The sequence below is a fragment of the Sphaeramia orbicularis genome, chromosome 20 (assembly GCF_902148855.1).
Source record: "Sphaeramia orbicularis chromosome 20, fSphaOr1.1, whole genome shotgun sequence".
Classification (NCBI taxonomy): Eukaryota; Metazoa; Chordata; class Actinopteri; order Kurtiformes; family Apogonidae; genus Sphaeramia; species Sphaeramia orbicularis.
In genome coordinates, this window is record NC_043976.1 from 3,251,591 (window position 1) to 3,265,949 (window position 14,359).

The window sequence follows — 14,359 nt, forward strand, 5'->3', positions numbered from 1 at the left end:
AAATAAGTATTTGTATATAATTGTATTTGTAATTGTAAATAAAACAATAATGCAAATGTTGTTTATTCATGTTATTTACTGTTGTTGGTTACTCTCATTTTATGTACTGTTGTTTACACTCAAACTGGTTACTGTTGTTGTTTAGTCTCATGTTGTTTACTGTTGTTGTTTAGTCTCATGTTGTTTACTTTGTTGTTCAGTCTCATGTTGTTTGCTGTTGTTTAGTCTCATGTTGGTTACTGTTGTTGTTCAGTCTCATGTTGTTTACTGTTGTTCAGTCTCATGTTGTGTACTGTTGTTGTTTAGTCTCATGTTTGCTGTTGTTGTTCAGTCTCATGTTGTTTACTGTTGTTTAGTCTCATGTTGTGTACTGTTGTTGTTTAGTCTCATGTTTGCTGTTGTTGTTCAGTCTCATGTTGTTTACTGTTATTGTTTAGTCTCATGTTGCTTGCTGTTGTTGTTCAGTCTCATGTTGTTTACTGTTGTTCAGTCTCATGTTGTTTACTGTTGTTTAGTCTCATGTTGTGTACTGTTGTTGTTTAGTCTCATGTTTGCTGTTGTTGTTCAGTCTCATGTTGTTTACTGTTATTGTTTAGTCTCATGTTGCTTGCTGTTGTTGTTCAGTCTCATGTTGTTTACTGTTGTTCAGTCTCATGTTGTTTACTGTTGTTTAGTCTCATGTTGTGTACTGTTGTTGTTTAGTCTCATGTTTGCTGTTGTTGTTCAGTCTCATGTTGTTTACTGTTATTGTTTAGTCTCATGTTGCTTGCTGTTGTTGTTCAGTCTCATGTTGTTTACTGTTGTTCAGTCTCATGTTGTTTACTGTTGTTGTTTAGTCTCATGTTGTTTACTTTGTTGTTCAGTCTCATGTTGTTTGCTGTTGTTTAGTCTCATGTTGGTTACTGTTGTTGTTCAGTCTCATGTTGTTTACTGTTGTTCAGTCTCATGTTGTGTACTGTTGTTGTTTAGTCTCATGTTTGCTGTTGTTGTTCAGTCTCATGTTGTTTGCTGTTGTTGTTTAGTCTCATGTTGTTTACTGTTGTTGTTCAGTCTCATGTTGTTTACTGTTGTTTAGTCTCATGTTGTGTACTGTTGTTGTTTAGTCTCATGTTTGCTGTTGTTGTTCAGTCTCATATTGTTTACTGTTATTGTTTAGTCTCATGTTGCTTGCTGTTGTTGTTCAGTCTCATGTTGTTTACTGTTGTTCAGTCTCATGTTGTTTACTGTTGTTTAGTCTCATGTTGTTTACTGTTGTTGTTTAGTCTCGTGTTATTTACTGTTGTTGTTCAGTCTCATGTTGTTTACTGTTGTTGTTTAGTCTCATGTTATTTGCCATTGTTGTTCAGTGTCATGTTGTTTACGGTTGTTGTTTAGTCTCATGTTGTTTACTGTTGTTGTTTAGTTTCATGTTGTTTACTGTTGTTGTTGTTTAGTCTCATGTTGTTTACTGTTGTTGTTTACTCTAATGTTGTTTACTGTTGTTTAGTCTCATGTTGTTTACTGTTGTTGTTTACTCTAATGTTGTTTACTGTTGTTTAGTCTCATGTTGTTTACTGTTGTTTAGTCTCATGTTGTGTACTTTTGTTGTTTAGTCTCATGTTTGCTGTTGTTGTTCAGTCTCATGTTGTTTACTGTTATTGTTTAGTCTCATGTTGCTTGCTGTTGTTGTTTAGTCTCATGTTGTTTACTGTTGTTGTTTAGTGTCATGTTGTTTGCTGCTGTTGTTCAGTCTCATGTTGTTTACTGTTGTTGTTTAGTCTCATGTTATTTACTGTTGTTGTTCAGTCTCATGTTGTTTACTGTTGTTGTTTAGTCTCATGTTATTTGCCATTGTTGTTCAGTGTCATGTTGTTTACGGTTGTTGTTTAGTCTCATGTTGTTTACTGTTGTTGTTTAGTTTCATGTTGTTTACTGTTGTTGTTTACTCTAATGTTGTTTACTGTTGTTTAGTCTCATGTTGTTTACTGTTGTTGTTTACGCTAATGTTGTTTACTGTTGTTTAGTCTCATGTTGTTTACTGTTGTTGTTTAGTCTCAAGTTATTTACTGTTGTTGTTCAGTCTCATGTTGTTTACTGTTGTTTAGTCTCAAGTTATTTACTGTTGTTGCTCAGTCTCATGTTGTTTACTGTTGTTGTTTAATTTCATGTTGTTTACCGTTGTTGTTTAGTCTCATGTTGTTTACTGTTGTTGTTTAGTCTCATGTTGTTTACTGTTGTTTAGTCTCATGTTGTTTACTGTTGTTTAGTCTCATGTTGTTTACTGTTGTTGTTTACTCTAATGTTGTTTACTGTTGTTTACTCTCTTGTTGTTTACTGTTGTTTACTCTAATGTTGTTTACTGTTGTTTAGTCTCATGTTGTTTACTGTTGTTGTTTACTCTCATGTTGTTTACTGTTTATCAGGGGATGGGTGGTCGCCAGGCTGTCGTCAGAGATACGAAGCAGGTGAACTCTCGCCGTTACGTGGCGAGTTTTGATGTGGAAAACACCACCAAGGGGGACACTGGGCGATACCGCTGCATCGCCCAATCAGAGCGAGGTGTCGGAGTGTCCTCCTATGCTGACCTGACTGTCAAACGTGAGTCCTGTCTCCTGATTGGCTGGTGATAGATGCAACGTTTCCCTTTTCTCTGTGATGTATGAAAACCTGAAATGTAGGGCGTGTCTGAATGGGTGGGGCTTACATGAGTGCTGTTGCTAGGCAGACTTTGTGAAGGCTGGCCAAGAGGAAAGGGGGACATGAAAATATGTTTTTGTTTGTATAATATGATAAAGAGTTTATTCTTCTTTTATTAAACCTAGTTTAATGTTGAGTTTTACACAAAGTCCAGATTAAACAAACTAAACACATTGTTTTCAGAAAACAAACCCAAAACCAGGTTTCACTGTGCTCTGATTGGCTGGCTGTCACAAAGTCTGCCTAGCAACAGCACAAAGCTCATGTAAGCCCCGCCCTTTTCTTCACCAGCTCTATTAAACAAACAGAAAAAGAATCAGTTGTGAAAGAGTCCAATTTTTATTTTCAAGCTTGTTTCTAATTTTAAAAAAAAAATCTAACATTTGTCGTAATCGGATGTTACATATCATGTTGATTGATGAGTTTGTTTGAGATGTAAGTAAAAAACATGATGTAAACATGACAGAAAAGACAAAAAGAAGAAAAACTACATAAAAAAAACAATATGTTACAACAGTGACGTATCAGATGTTTCAGTGTTTTTAATAAATGGCACTTAACACTTGGTTCCATATTGAAGGTTTGTTTTCTGAGATTATTCCTCTGAGAACAAATATAAAATGCGTCATTTACTCATATATTAAATTTGATTCACTTTGTTTATTCATATGTGCTGTATACTTTTCCATTTATTTATCTCCTTTAATTATAATAGTATCCTCTACATTTTTCAGTGTAAACCATGTAATTTTCTGTATTTAATTCACTGATCATATAGATGTTCATTAAATCTCAGAGTAAATTCAATGGTTATTATATCAAAACACAGAAAACTGAAGGAAAAGTGACTTTTTCAGTCAAATCTATCATTAACTGAACATAAACCCAGTGTGTCCGTCCTCCGTCACTGATCAAACTCCATGGATTATCACTTATTTTCTCCATGTTATTTAATATTTTGTAATTTTTCTTATTCCCTTATGTTCATTTTGTTAATTTCCTTTTTATTATTTTACTTGTTTTTGTTCATCTTCTGGCCCATTTTTTTCTTAAATTAGTTCTGTTTGTAGCTTATTTAGTTGTTAACAGTTTATTATTTTGTTGATTAATCATTAATTTTTGGGGTTAAATTTTTTGGCCTACTTTTTCTAAGTATTTACTATGTTGTAGTTTTTTTTTTTGTGTTAAATTTTGTTCATTTTTTCCACTGTCATTGATCCAACTCCATGGGTTTTACTGTTGAATCCATTCACTATGGAGCCTCTGAACATGATGATCATGAAAACATGACAAACTGTATTTTACACCAATTATTTACATGGATTGATAGGATTAGTGGATTACAACAGATTGATGGTTTTAGATCAATAGATGATTACGGTGCTGTTTTGGCATCTGGTCTTCAGGGGTTAATAATGAAAACAATGTTTTCAGTTCTTTAAAGTAGTTTTAACTGAACCTCTCGGGGCTGTTTTTGGGTTGAATTTCGAGGCTGTTTTAGTTTCATAGCGGCGTGGAAGGTTCCACATGAGGAAGTGACTTCTGCGTGGGGTTTAAAGTTCTGCGACACCTGTCTCACTCTCAGCCTGTCTCACTGTGTCTCAGATCAAAGCTGCAGTTTGTCATATTTTTATTTTAATGACTCCGTCGTCAAACGAGGAACAGATTTATTAAAGCTGCTCACCTCATTACTGCACCGTGAGCGGGTGTGTCAGGTTAAAGGAGCGCCTCATTAAAACGCCGGTTTGCTGTTTAAAGACGGGGAATCAGCGGCGTTTTGTCAAAGAGTGTCTGTGTTTGTGAAGATGAATCACTCCAAACTAAAGCGTTTGAGCCGTCGGAGCATTCGCGGCCTCTCCGAGCTCATGATGACTCATTAAACGTACTGTGTTGCAGTGTGACAGCGCCGCTGGCGTCTCCCAAACACTGCTTTCATCTCCACCCGCTAAAGGAGAATTCTGGGTATTTTCCTTTCCCATCATGCCGATGTGCTTTATACAAGGAGACACAGGGAAGTAAAGTGATGAGCGTTTCCTCTTTTATCTTCATCTCAAGCAGGTTTTCACAGAAAAGGAGAAAACGGAGAAACAATGTGAGGCTCAGATCGATGGTTCTGGTCGTTTTTGGTTCTTCACGTTCACAGCTTAAAAGCTTTAATTGGTCAAATGTAGTCCATGAGAACCAAGGAACACCAGGGTTCTCCAGTCTCAGTCCATAAATAAATGTTAATGTTTACATTTTAACATCCATTTATTTTAAAATGAAATAAAACATAATGTGACACAATGTGACGATGAGGTTCTACTGGTTCTGTACAGGGTTCTGCCAGCACTCAGAATAGACACAGAAACTCCATCTTCTTTTTATGTGTTCTCTGATGCATCAACAGGAGAATCACAGCCGTAGAAAATCCCTCATTATCAGTGTCTCCATTCATATTTTATAACGTTTCAAAGGGTGACAGGTAGAACTGATGAAACGTAGATGTATAGAACTGTAGGACAATGAGATGTTTCTGTTTTCACCATTTCATCACGTGTCTTTACTGTTGACTAAAGCATCTGAGAGTGATCTGATTGTCAATCTGCTACAATGTTCCATCCAACCTCAACCTGTTCCACTGATCTCCAGTGCTGGAACAATGTAAAACCTGGACCAGTTCAGTTGAATGTAATGAGATGACAGAACCACCAGTGTGAGTCTACTTACAGCAGTCCACTAGGTGGCACTAATGCTAATGTGAATGCAGCGGGTTGGAACCCATCAATATGTAATAATAATGTAACAGTAAGTTATGAGCAGTAGATCCAGGTGTGGTCCAGGTATGGTCAGATGTGGTCAGATATGGTCCAGATGTGGTCAGATATGGTCCAGGTGTGGTCAGGTATGGTCCAGGTGTGGTCAGATATGGTCCAGATGTGGTCAGGTGTGGTCAGATATGGTCCAGATGTGGTCAGGTGTGGTCCAGGTGTGGTCAGGTATGGTCCAGGTGTGGTCAGGTATGGTCCAGGTGTGGTCAGGTATGGTCAGGTGTGGTCAGGTATGGTCCAGGTGTGGTCAGGTATGGTCCAGATGTGGTCAGATATGGTCCAGATGTGGTCAGGTGTGGTCCAGGTGTGGTCAGGTATGGTCCAGGTGTGGTCAGGTATGGTCCAGATGTGGTCAGATATGGTCCAGGTGTGGTCAGGTATGGTCCAGGTGTGGTCAGGTATGGTCAGGTGTGGTCAGGTATGGTCCAGGTGTGGTCAGGTATGGTCCAGGTGTGGTCAGGCATGGTCAGGTGTGGTCAGGTATGGTACAGGTGTGGTCAGATATGGTCCAGATGTGGTCAGGTGTGGTCAGATATGGTCCAGGTGTGGTCAGATATGGTCCAGGTGTGGTCAGGTATGGTCAGGTGTGGTCAGATATGGTCCAGGTATGGTCAGGTATGGTCAGGTGTGGTCAGATATGGTCCAGGTGTGGTCAGGTATGGTCCAGGTGTGGTCAGGCATGGTCAGGTGTGGTCAGGCATGGTCAGGTGTGGTCAGGTATGGTCCAGGTGTGGTCAGGCATGGTCAGGTGTGGTCAGGTATGGTCAGGTGTGGTCAGATATGGTCCAGATGTGGTCAGGTGTGGTCAGATATGGTCCAGGTGTGGTCAGATATGGTCCAGGTGTGGTCAGGTATGGTCCAGGTGTGGTCAGATATGGTCCAGGTGTGGTCAGGCATGGTCAGGTGTGGTCAGATATGGTCCAGGTATGGTCAGGTATGGTCAGGTATGGTCCAGGTGTGGTCAGGTATGGTCAGGTGTGGTCAGATATGGTCAGGTATGGTCAGGTGTGGTCAGATATGGTCCAGGTGTGGTCAGGTATGGTCAGGTGTGGTCAGGTATGGTCAGGTGTGGTCAGGTATGGTCCAGGTGTGGTCAGGTATGGTCCAGGTGTGGTCAGATATGGTCCAGATGTGGTCAGGTGTGGTCCAGGTGTGGTCAGGTATGGTCCAGGTGTGGTCAGGTATGGTCCAGATGTGGTCAGATATGGTCCAGGTGTGGTCAGGTATGGTCCAGGTGTGGTCAGGTATGGTCAGGTGTGGTCAGGTATGGTCCAGGTGTGGTCAGGTATGGTCCAGGTGTGGTCAGGCATGGTCAGGTGTGGTCAGGTATGGTACAGGTGTGGTCAGATATGGTCCAGATGTGGTCAGGTGTGGTCAGATATGGTCCAGGTGTGGTCAGAATGGTCCAGGTGTGGTCAGGTATGGTCAGGTGTGGTCAGATATGGTCCAGGTATGGTCAGGTATGGTCAGGTGTGGTCAGATATGGTCCAGGTGTGGTCAGGTATGGTCCAGGTGTGGTCAGGCATGGTCAGGTGTGGTCAGGCATGGTCAGGTGTGGTCAGGTATGGTCCAGGTGTGGTCAGGCATGGTTAGGTGTGGTCAGGTATGGTCAGGTGTGGTCAGATATGGTCCAGATGTGGTCAGGTGTGGTCAGATATGGTCCAGGTGTGGTCAGATATGGTCCAGGTGTGGTCAGGTATGGTCCAGGTGTGGTCAGATATGGTCCAGGTGTGGTCAGGCATGGTCAGGTGTGGTCAGATATGGCCCAGGTATGGTCAGGTATGGTCAGGTATGGTCCAGGTGTGGTCAGGTATGGTCAGGTGTGGTCAGATATGGTCAGGTATGGTCAGGTGTGGTCAGATATGGTCCAGGTGTGGTCAGGTATGGTCAGGTGTGGTCAGGTATGGTCCAGGTGTAGTCAGATATGGTCCAGGTATGGTCAGGTATGGTCAGGTGTGGTCAGATATGGTCCATTGTGGTCCATCAGTGTAACATCCGACTCATTTCCATATGGGATTAGTTTTGGTTCTGCTCCTCGTGAACCTTCTGATTAAACTTGTGGTGTCCATGTTCTACTTCAGGGCTGTCAAACTCATGTTAGTTCAGGGGTCACATTAAGCCAAATTTGATCTGAAGTGGGCCGGACCAGTAAAATAATAACATAATACTATATAAATAATGTCATCTCCAAAGTTTCCTCTGTATTTTAGAGAGAAAAAAGTAAAATTATGAAAATGTTTACATCTACCAACTATCGTTTAAAATAATGTGAATAACATGAACAAACTGAAATTTCTTAAGAAAACTAAGTGCAATTTTAACGATATTATGTCTGTTTGTCATTTAAATGTGTAAATTACAACTTGCAGATCACAGTGGATCAACAAATACAAAAAACATTTAATAACAGGCAGAATATGGGAAAACTTGTACTTCAAACATTTCAAAATGTTCATATTTGTTCAGGTTATTCGTGTTTTCTGTGAAATTTTGTTTTTGTGTAAATCCAGTAAAATGACATGATAATTTTTACGTTTACAAAGAGAAAAATGTGGAGTTGTGAGTATTTATAGGTTAGTATGATAGTATTTTACTGATCCGACCCACTGGAACTGAACATACATTAGTCTGTATGTGGAACCTGATTAATATCTTCAGTGTAATTTTTGCATTTCATAAATTCATCCCAGGAGCCAGACTGGACCCTTTGGCGGGCCGGATTTGGCCCCCGGGTCGCATGTTTGACACCTGTGTTCTACTTGATGTGATCTCCTTGGTGTTGTCTCTCTGTAGTGAACTGATCTCAGCTCTGTTATTATGTGTGTAAACTACTAATCTTCTATGTTTATCATGTTGTTTCCTACTGATGATGCAGATTTAGACCACTTTCTATCAGGGTTCCACACTGACCAGCTTTAATCTTGACCTTCGTGTTCTATCGGAGGCTTTGCTGCTGGTGTTTGTTTGTACATGAGTAGAAAACATCCAACGTCTGATATGAAACGGGAATCAGCAAGTGTCTGGTCGATAACTCATCTGATCTTCACAAACACACACAGCGACAGGTGACGAGGTGTTTGTTCGTCACATGACCCGACACGTATCCTACAATCCCCGGTGCTTAAACCCCTGATTGAACTGTCACTCATCCTGTCGCAGTGTGTGTTTTATCTCACACACTCAGGTGAGTTTTAACCTGAACATGTGAGGAGATAGAAACGCATCATTACACACATTATCCTACTTACACTGTGTATGTGATATGAAGTGGGTCAGAGGAAATAGAGCAGCACCTCTGGGGATTCTGGGTAATGGAATCCAGGTCTGCTGTGATTCGCCGAAGGTCACGAATATTAATTAACTCGTTAACTCCTTCTTCCTTGCGATAAGAGTGTGATGGCGAAAAACATCACGAAGCGCCACGGAAATATCGCAAAAGATGAAAAACGTGTGAAGGATAAAACAAGAAAAACAAAAACCACATAAAAACATAACCAGACAAAACCGACATAAAGACCAAAAATAACAGACACAAAAGACGTAACGGAACCAAATATCAGAAAGATGTAGCAAGAAAAAAGGACAAAAATGAAGAAAAAAGATTAACAACAAAGATGTAACAACAAAAATATATAAAATATATGAGATAAAAAGCTGAAAAGAATAAAACAAGTAAAGAGTGTAACAAGGAAAAACTTACAAGACACGTAACCTGCTGGGTTCTGTTGTTCTGCTGTTTGTCCCTCAGAACCTCCCGTACCCATCGCTCCGCCACAGCTGACGGCAGTTGGCGCCACCTACCTGTGGATCCAACTCAATGCTAACTCCATCAACGGTGACGGACCAATCATAGAGCGAGAGGTGAGGGTTCACTGGGGGACCACCATCAGGTTCTGCTAGCAGTTCTGAGGAGACCCTGTGGGTTTCAGAGATCTGACAAATAATTTTAAGGTTCTAGTGTTCTAGTGTTCTCTAATCTGTTTGGTATTAAGTATTTAAACAGGGTTTGGGTTCAGGTTCCTTGTGATCCTAGTTTAGTAGAGAGGTTTCCAGTGGTTCTGGGTGGGTTTCATTGATCTATGAGATGTTTCCAGTGGTTCTAGGTGGGTTTTTATTGATCTACAAGAGGTCTCTAGTGGTTCTAAGTGGGTTCCATTGACCTATGAGAGGTTTCCAGTAGGCATGCACCGATACCACTTTTTTCCAGACCGAGTACGAGTACAAGTACTTACATTTGAGTACTTGCCGATACCGAGTACCAATATGAGTACTTAATTCCATTCCAGTTGTTAGTTCCTTTTGTGAATGTGCTTTATTGTCGTTGTCATTAGTCTGACTGGAACAAAGTGCTGCTACTGACATTTAATGTGTTGGAATGAGCGTTTCTCAATTAATCCACCAGGGGGCACCGCTCTGAATTAACCATACTGGACAAATACCACGAAGAAGAGGAACGTTTTTTGAGAAGAAGAAGAAAATCAATAATAACAAACATGGAAACGACAGAGGGAACACTAATGTGATACTAATATTGCAGCGTTTTCGCTGGTAAGGTTTAAAAGCTTAGCTTCAGCAGGTAGGGAATCGACAATTGAGCCATAAGTTTCATTTTCACTTCCGCTGGTGGCGGTACGCACCGCTCCGTACTCCCGCTGGTATTCTCCGTCTGGGTACACATCCGCCAGCACCTGGGAAACGGATGGAATGTACGCAGAGGACGGACAGAACACACTATTATTCCTCCGCCGAATACCTGCTGCACTTAACTGTGAATGTCACACGGCTGTAAGTGGTATCGGTGCATTTGTATCAGATTACTTTTACGAGTACGAATACAAGTACACACACTGAGTATCGCAGTGGATACCCGATACTGGTATCAGAATTGGTGCATCCCTAGTTTCCATCGGTTCTGGGTTTGTTCCATTGATCTATGGGGGGTTTCCAGTGGTTCTGGGTGAGCTCTGTTGATCTATGAGAGGTTTTCAGCGGTTGTGGGTGGGTTTCATTGATCTGTGAGAGGTTTCTAGAGTTTCTGGGTGGGTTCTACTGACCTACAAGAGGTCTCCAATGGTTCTAGGTGGGTTTTGTTGATCTATGAGAAGTTTCCAGGGGGTTTCTAATGGTTCTACGTGGGTTGTAGTCATCTATGGGAGGTTTCTAATAGTTCTAAATGGATTCTAATGTAAATGTCCTGTTTTTAGGTTGAGTATCGTACGCTGTTTCTATTATTTCATGTTTTCAGGTGGAGTCTCGTACAATGTTTATGCAAATGTCGTGTTTTCAGGTGGAATATCGTACAATGGCTGGCATGTTGATTGACACCACCCCTGTGGATAAACCCACCCATAAGATTGGACACCTGGACCCCGACACTGAGTATGAGATCAGTGTTCTGCTGACCCGCCCCCTAGAGGGAGGAACAGGAAGTCCGGGGCCACCCCTCCGAGCTCGGACTAAATGTGCAGGTAAACATGAACCAGATCGGGCTGTTTTCTACCAAATGTTCCTTTTCTTTGCTGGTATTAGCCGTTAGCAGTTTCTATGCTCACACTGGCTCATTAGGAGGTTAATGGTGCAGTCATTAGCATTGTGTAGTGCTAAGCTGTGTTAGCGCTGGGCTCATCAGGTGGCTAATGGCTAACAGTGAGCTCATTAGCACTGTGAGCTTTGTTAGCGCTGCACTCATTAGCTCTTAATGGCTACAGTGTACACATCAGCATAGCATGCTAACTGTTTACCTCATCATCTCATAGACAGGTGTGTGTGTGTGTGTCTTTGTGTGTGTGTGTGTGTGTGTGTGCGTGTGTGTGTGTGCGCGCCTGTGTGTCTGTGTGTGTATTGCCCTGTGGGTTCAAACAAACGACAAACAGTGTGTGATTAGCAATTAGCACGCTAATTACACAGGTGCCAGCAGCACTTTCCTCCTCTGTGTTTGGTTTTCCTCATCAGTCATTTCTCCTGCATCGACTCTGGATGTTTTGAGTTTACTTTACTTCGAAGATCTCGAGGAACATGGAAGCTCAAAATAAGAATGTACATGTCAACTTCACACCTGAGCTTTGACTTTTTCCATTCTCCAGGTATTTGGAATCAGTCTGAGTCAAAAAGTCATAGTTCTTCAGGTTTATCTCATCTCATCTGTGGACATTAAACGTTAATGTCCGTCCTCATTCCCTGGGATTTATTCATGTGGTCACATCCTCATCCTCCACTTGAACTAAACACCACATTATAACACTTATCTGGATATAAAGCTTCCACCTTATTATCTCCTAACTAAGTTCCAAAGCTTAGAACTGAAGAACCACAATGACTAAATTAATTGATTGCATCTCATTCAAAGGTAATAACTTCAAAACCTTTCCTTTTTAGTTTGTCGATAAAATACAACCTGAACTACATCAGGTTAAAATTAGCCGAATCAGTTATTTTTCCTTTGTGTTCTTTTTTGTTTTTTTGTGAACATTAATATAATTACTGATGGAATGGAGCAGTCATGTGACCAGCCATGTGACCAATTATGCGTCTAATCATGTGTCTAGTCATGTGACCAGTCATGTGACCGGTCATGTGATCTCATGACACCAAACAGGTAGACGTCCCATTATCTTCCATTAGTATCCAGGTGATTCTGTCACTAATTCTGTTTTGTTGTTCATTAAAACTTTAAAATAAAGTCAGAGACTCAACTGTGGAGAATTGAAGCTTTATGATGAGGGTTAATATGAATATATGGACAAAGGTTTATTATAAGAAGTTTTTACCCCTTGGCTGTGAGTTATTGTAAGTGTTTTGTCTTCTGTCTGTCCGTCTGTCTTTCTGTCCATCTGTCCATTCAACAACATAATCACATTATCAGAAGAATGCATGGACATATCTGCACCAAATTTATACTGTGGATGCATCTTGTCATGGAGCAGAAGCCTATTGAAAATAGTTGAGCTTGACCTACTTTTTCAAGGTCAAATGGCCTTGTGCAGTTATAATATCTTAGTACTTTCAAATGTAAATATGTATGTAATAAGCTTTACACAAAGACAGTCTAATCTAAATTATAGGGCAGTAACTTTTTTTTTTTTTTTGGAAATATGTTTTATTGATTTTAGAAATAGAAAAGAATTGTCCCGCAGTTTGGAGGGATACAGTACATCATGGCATTTTGGATGTACAGTATGCAGTCATCTCTAAACTACAGAGGTCCATTTCCCTCAGGTGCACTGACACATTGAGTCATTTCCATCAGCCTATACTCCCATCTACCCACCCAGTGGCCAAGGCTCACTCCATACCCAAAACCCACTTAACACCTACCCACCCACCCACCCATAAGGTAGGGCAATTTTCAACTGAATATTACACTATGTTTGGCCGAGGGGCCTTTAAAGTGCGCAGCATGTTATGTTTATTAAATGTCATGTTCACATCTCAACAGATTCACTCATGTTTGAACTCTTTCATTGTTGATTTTGGTATTGGTGTCTGAATTGGGTTTTGAGTCTGGTTTAGACCAGCTCTAAATGGAAAGTGCCATCAAATAACTTTTGCTATGATGTGGCTCTATATTAATAAAATTGAACTGATTTGATTTGATCCAGCAGGACTCTTTGAACTTCTGAAAGGTTGTGTCTCATTGTTATCTGAGGTTCCACATGTGTTTTCTGTTGTTGAGACCTGAAGATGTTCAAAAGTTTGGCTTCTAAAAGGGTTTGTCTAAAACTAAATGTGTCTTTTCATCGGTCAGGTTCTAACTCAGTGTAAGAAGGTTTTGGAGATGTTTACTGAGGTTCTGCTTGTGTTTAAACAGTCTTAGTCCAGTTTTTATCCTGGATGAAACCAAAGCATTTGTTCAGGATCTGGTTCCAGTACCGGTTCTTCTGGTACTTTTCATCAAACTCAGTGTGATAAAACAGACTTTTATTTATTCATTTTGTTGAATTATACAGATGGTGGTTCTGCGTGGTCGTAGTTAATAATGCATGTGGTGTCCGTCATACATGTTTTTGTCCTCTTCGCTGCTGGAGGACGCTCAGCTGGAACCTTCATCCATGACCTGTCACATGTATCAGGTTCTTCTGCTGCTATTCAGTTTAATTTATACAGATCATTCTCTTCCTCTTTTTGTTCTTTATTGTGTCATTTTCTTTCTTATTTTCATTTGACTTCCATTCAGAACAGATCAGATATTCATGATCACAGGTTCATGTTGTGCTGCATTCATGGTCATCATCTAAATCCTTAGGTTCTTATTGGGTTCTTGTGGATTCTATGTTTAGACTAAACCCACTGATTGGATTCACTGGTGCTGCATCTGTTGAATATTTGTTCGACAGTGAGTTACATTCTGGTTCCAGTTTCTTCATTAACCTTTAACGACTCCAGCTGAATGTTTATGTCTATTTAATGTTTTTAATATCCATTTATTATAGTATTATCGTCTGTATTTCACATTTTGCTTTGTAAATCCAGTATTTTCCTATATGTAATTCACTGATCATGTAGATGTTCCTAAAAGCTCAGAGTAAATTCAAAGGTTATTATATCAAAAGAGAGAAAACTGAAGAAAAAGGGACGTTTTCAGTCAAATCTATGATTAACTGAGTATAAACCCAGTGCCGACACGGTGGTGCAGTGGTTAGCACTTGTGCCTCACAGCAAGAAGGTCCTGGGTTCGATTCCAACACCAGTCGATGGGCGGTGGGACCTTTCTGTGTGGAGTTTGCATGTTCTCCCCGTGTCTGCGTGGGTTCTCTCCGGGTACTCCGGCTTCCTCCCATGCACTGATAGGTTAATTGGTTAATCTAAATTGCCCATAGGTGTGAATGTGAGAGTGACTGTTTGTCTCTATATGTTCAGCCCTGCGATGAACTGGC

At 40.6% G+C, this 14,359-nt stretch overlaps 1 protein-coding gene across 1 annotated transcript in view; it reads left to right on the plus strand.

Annotated features, from left to right (window-relative positions):
• Positions 1–14,359, plus strand: part of LOC115410980 (receptor-type tyrosine-protein phosphatase mu-like) — a 188,462-nt gene that overhangs the window by 67,198 nt on the left and 106,905 nt on the right. Inside the window, 3 exon segments of the mRNA XM_030122845.1 lie at positions 2,403–2,577; positions 9,235–9,347; positions 10,774–10,954. Of these exon segments, the coding sequence (XP_029978705.1) occupies positions 2,403–2,577; positions 9,235–9,347; positions 10,774–10,954 (469 nt within the window).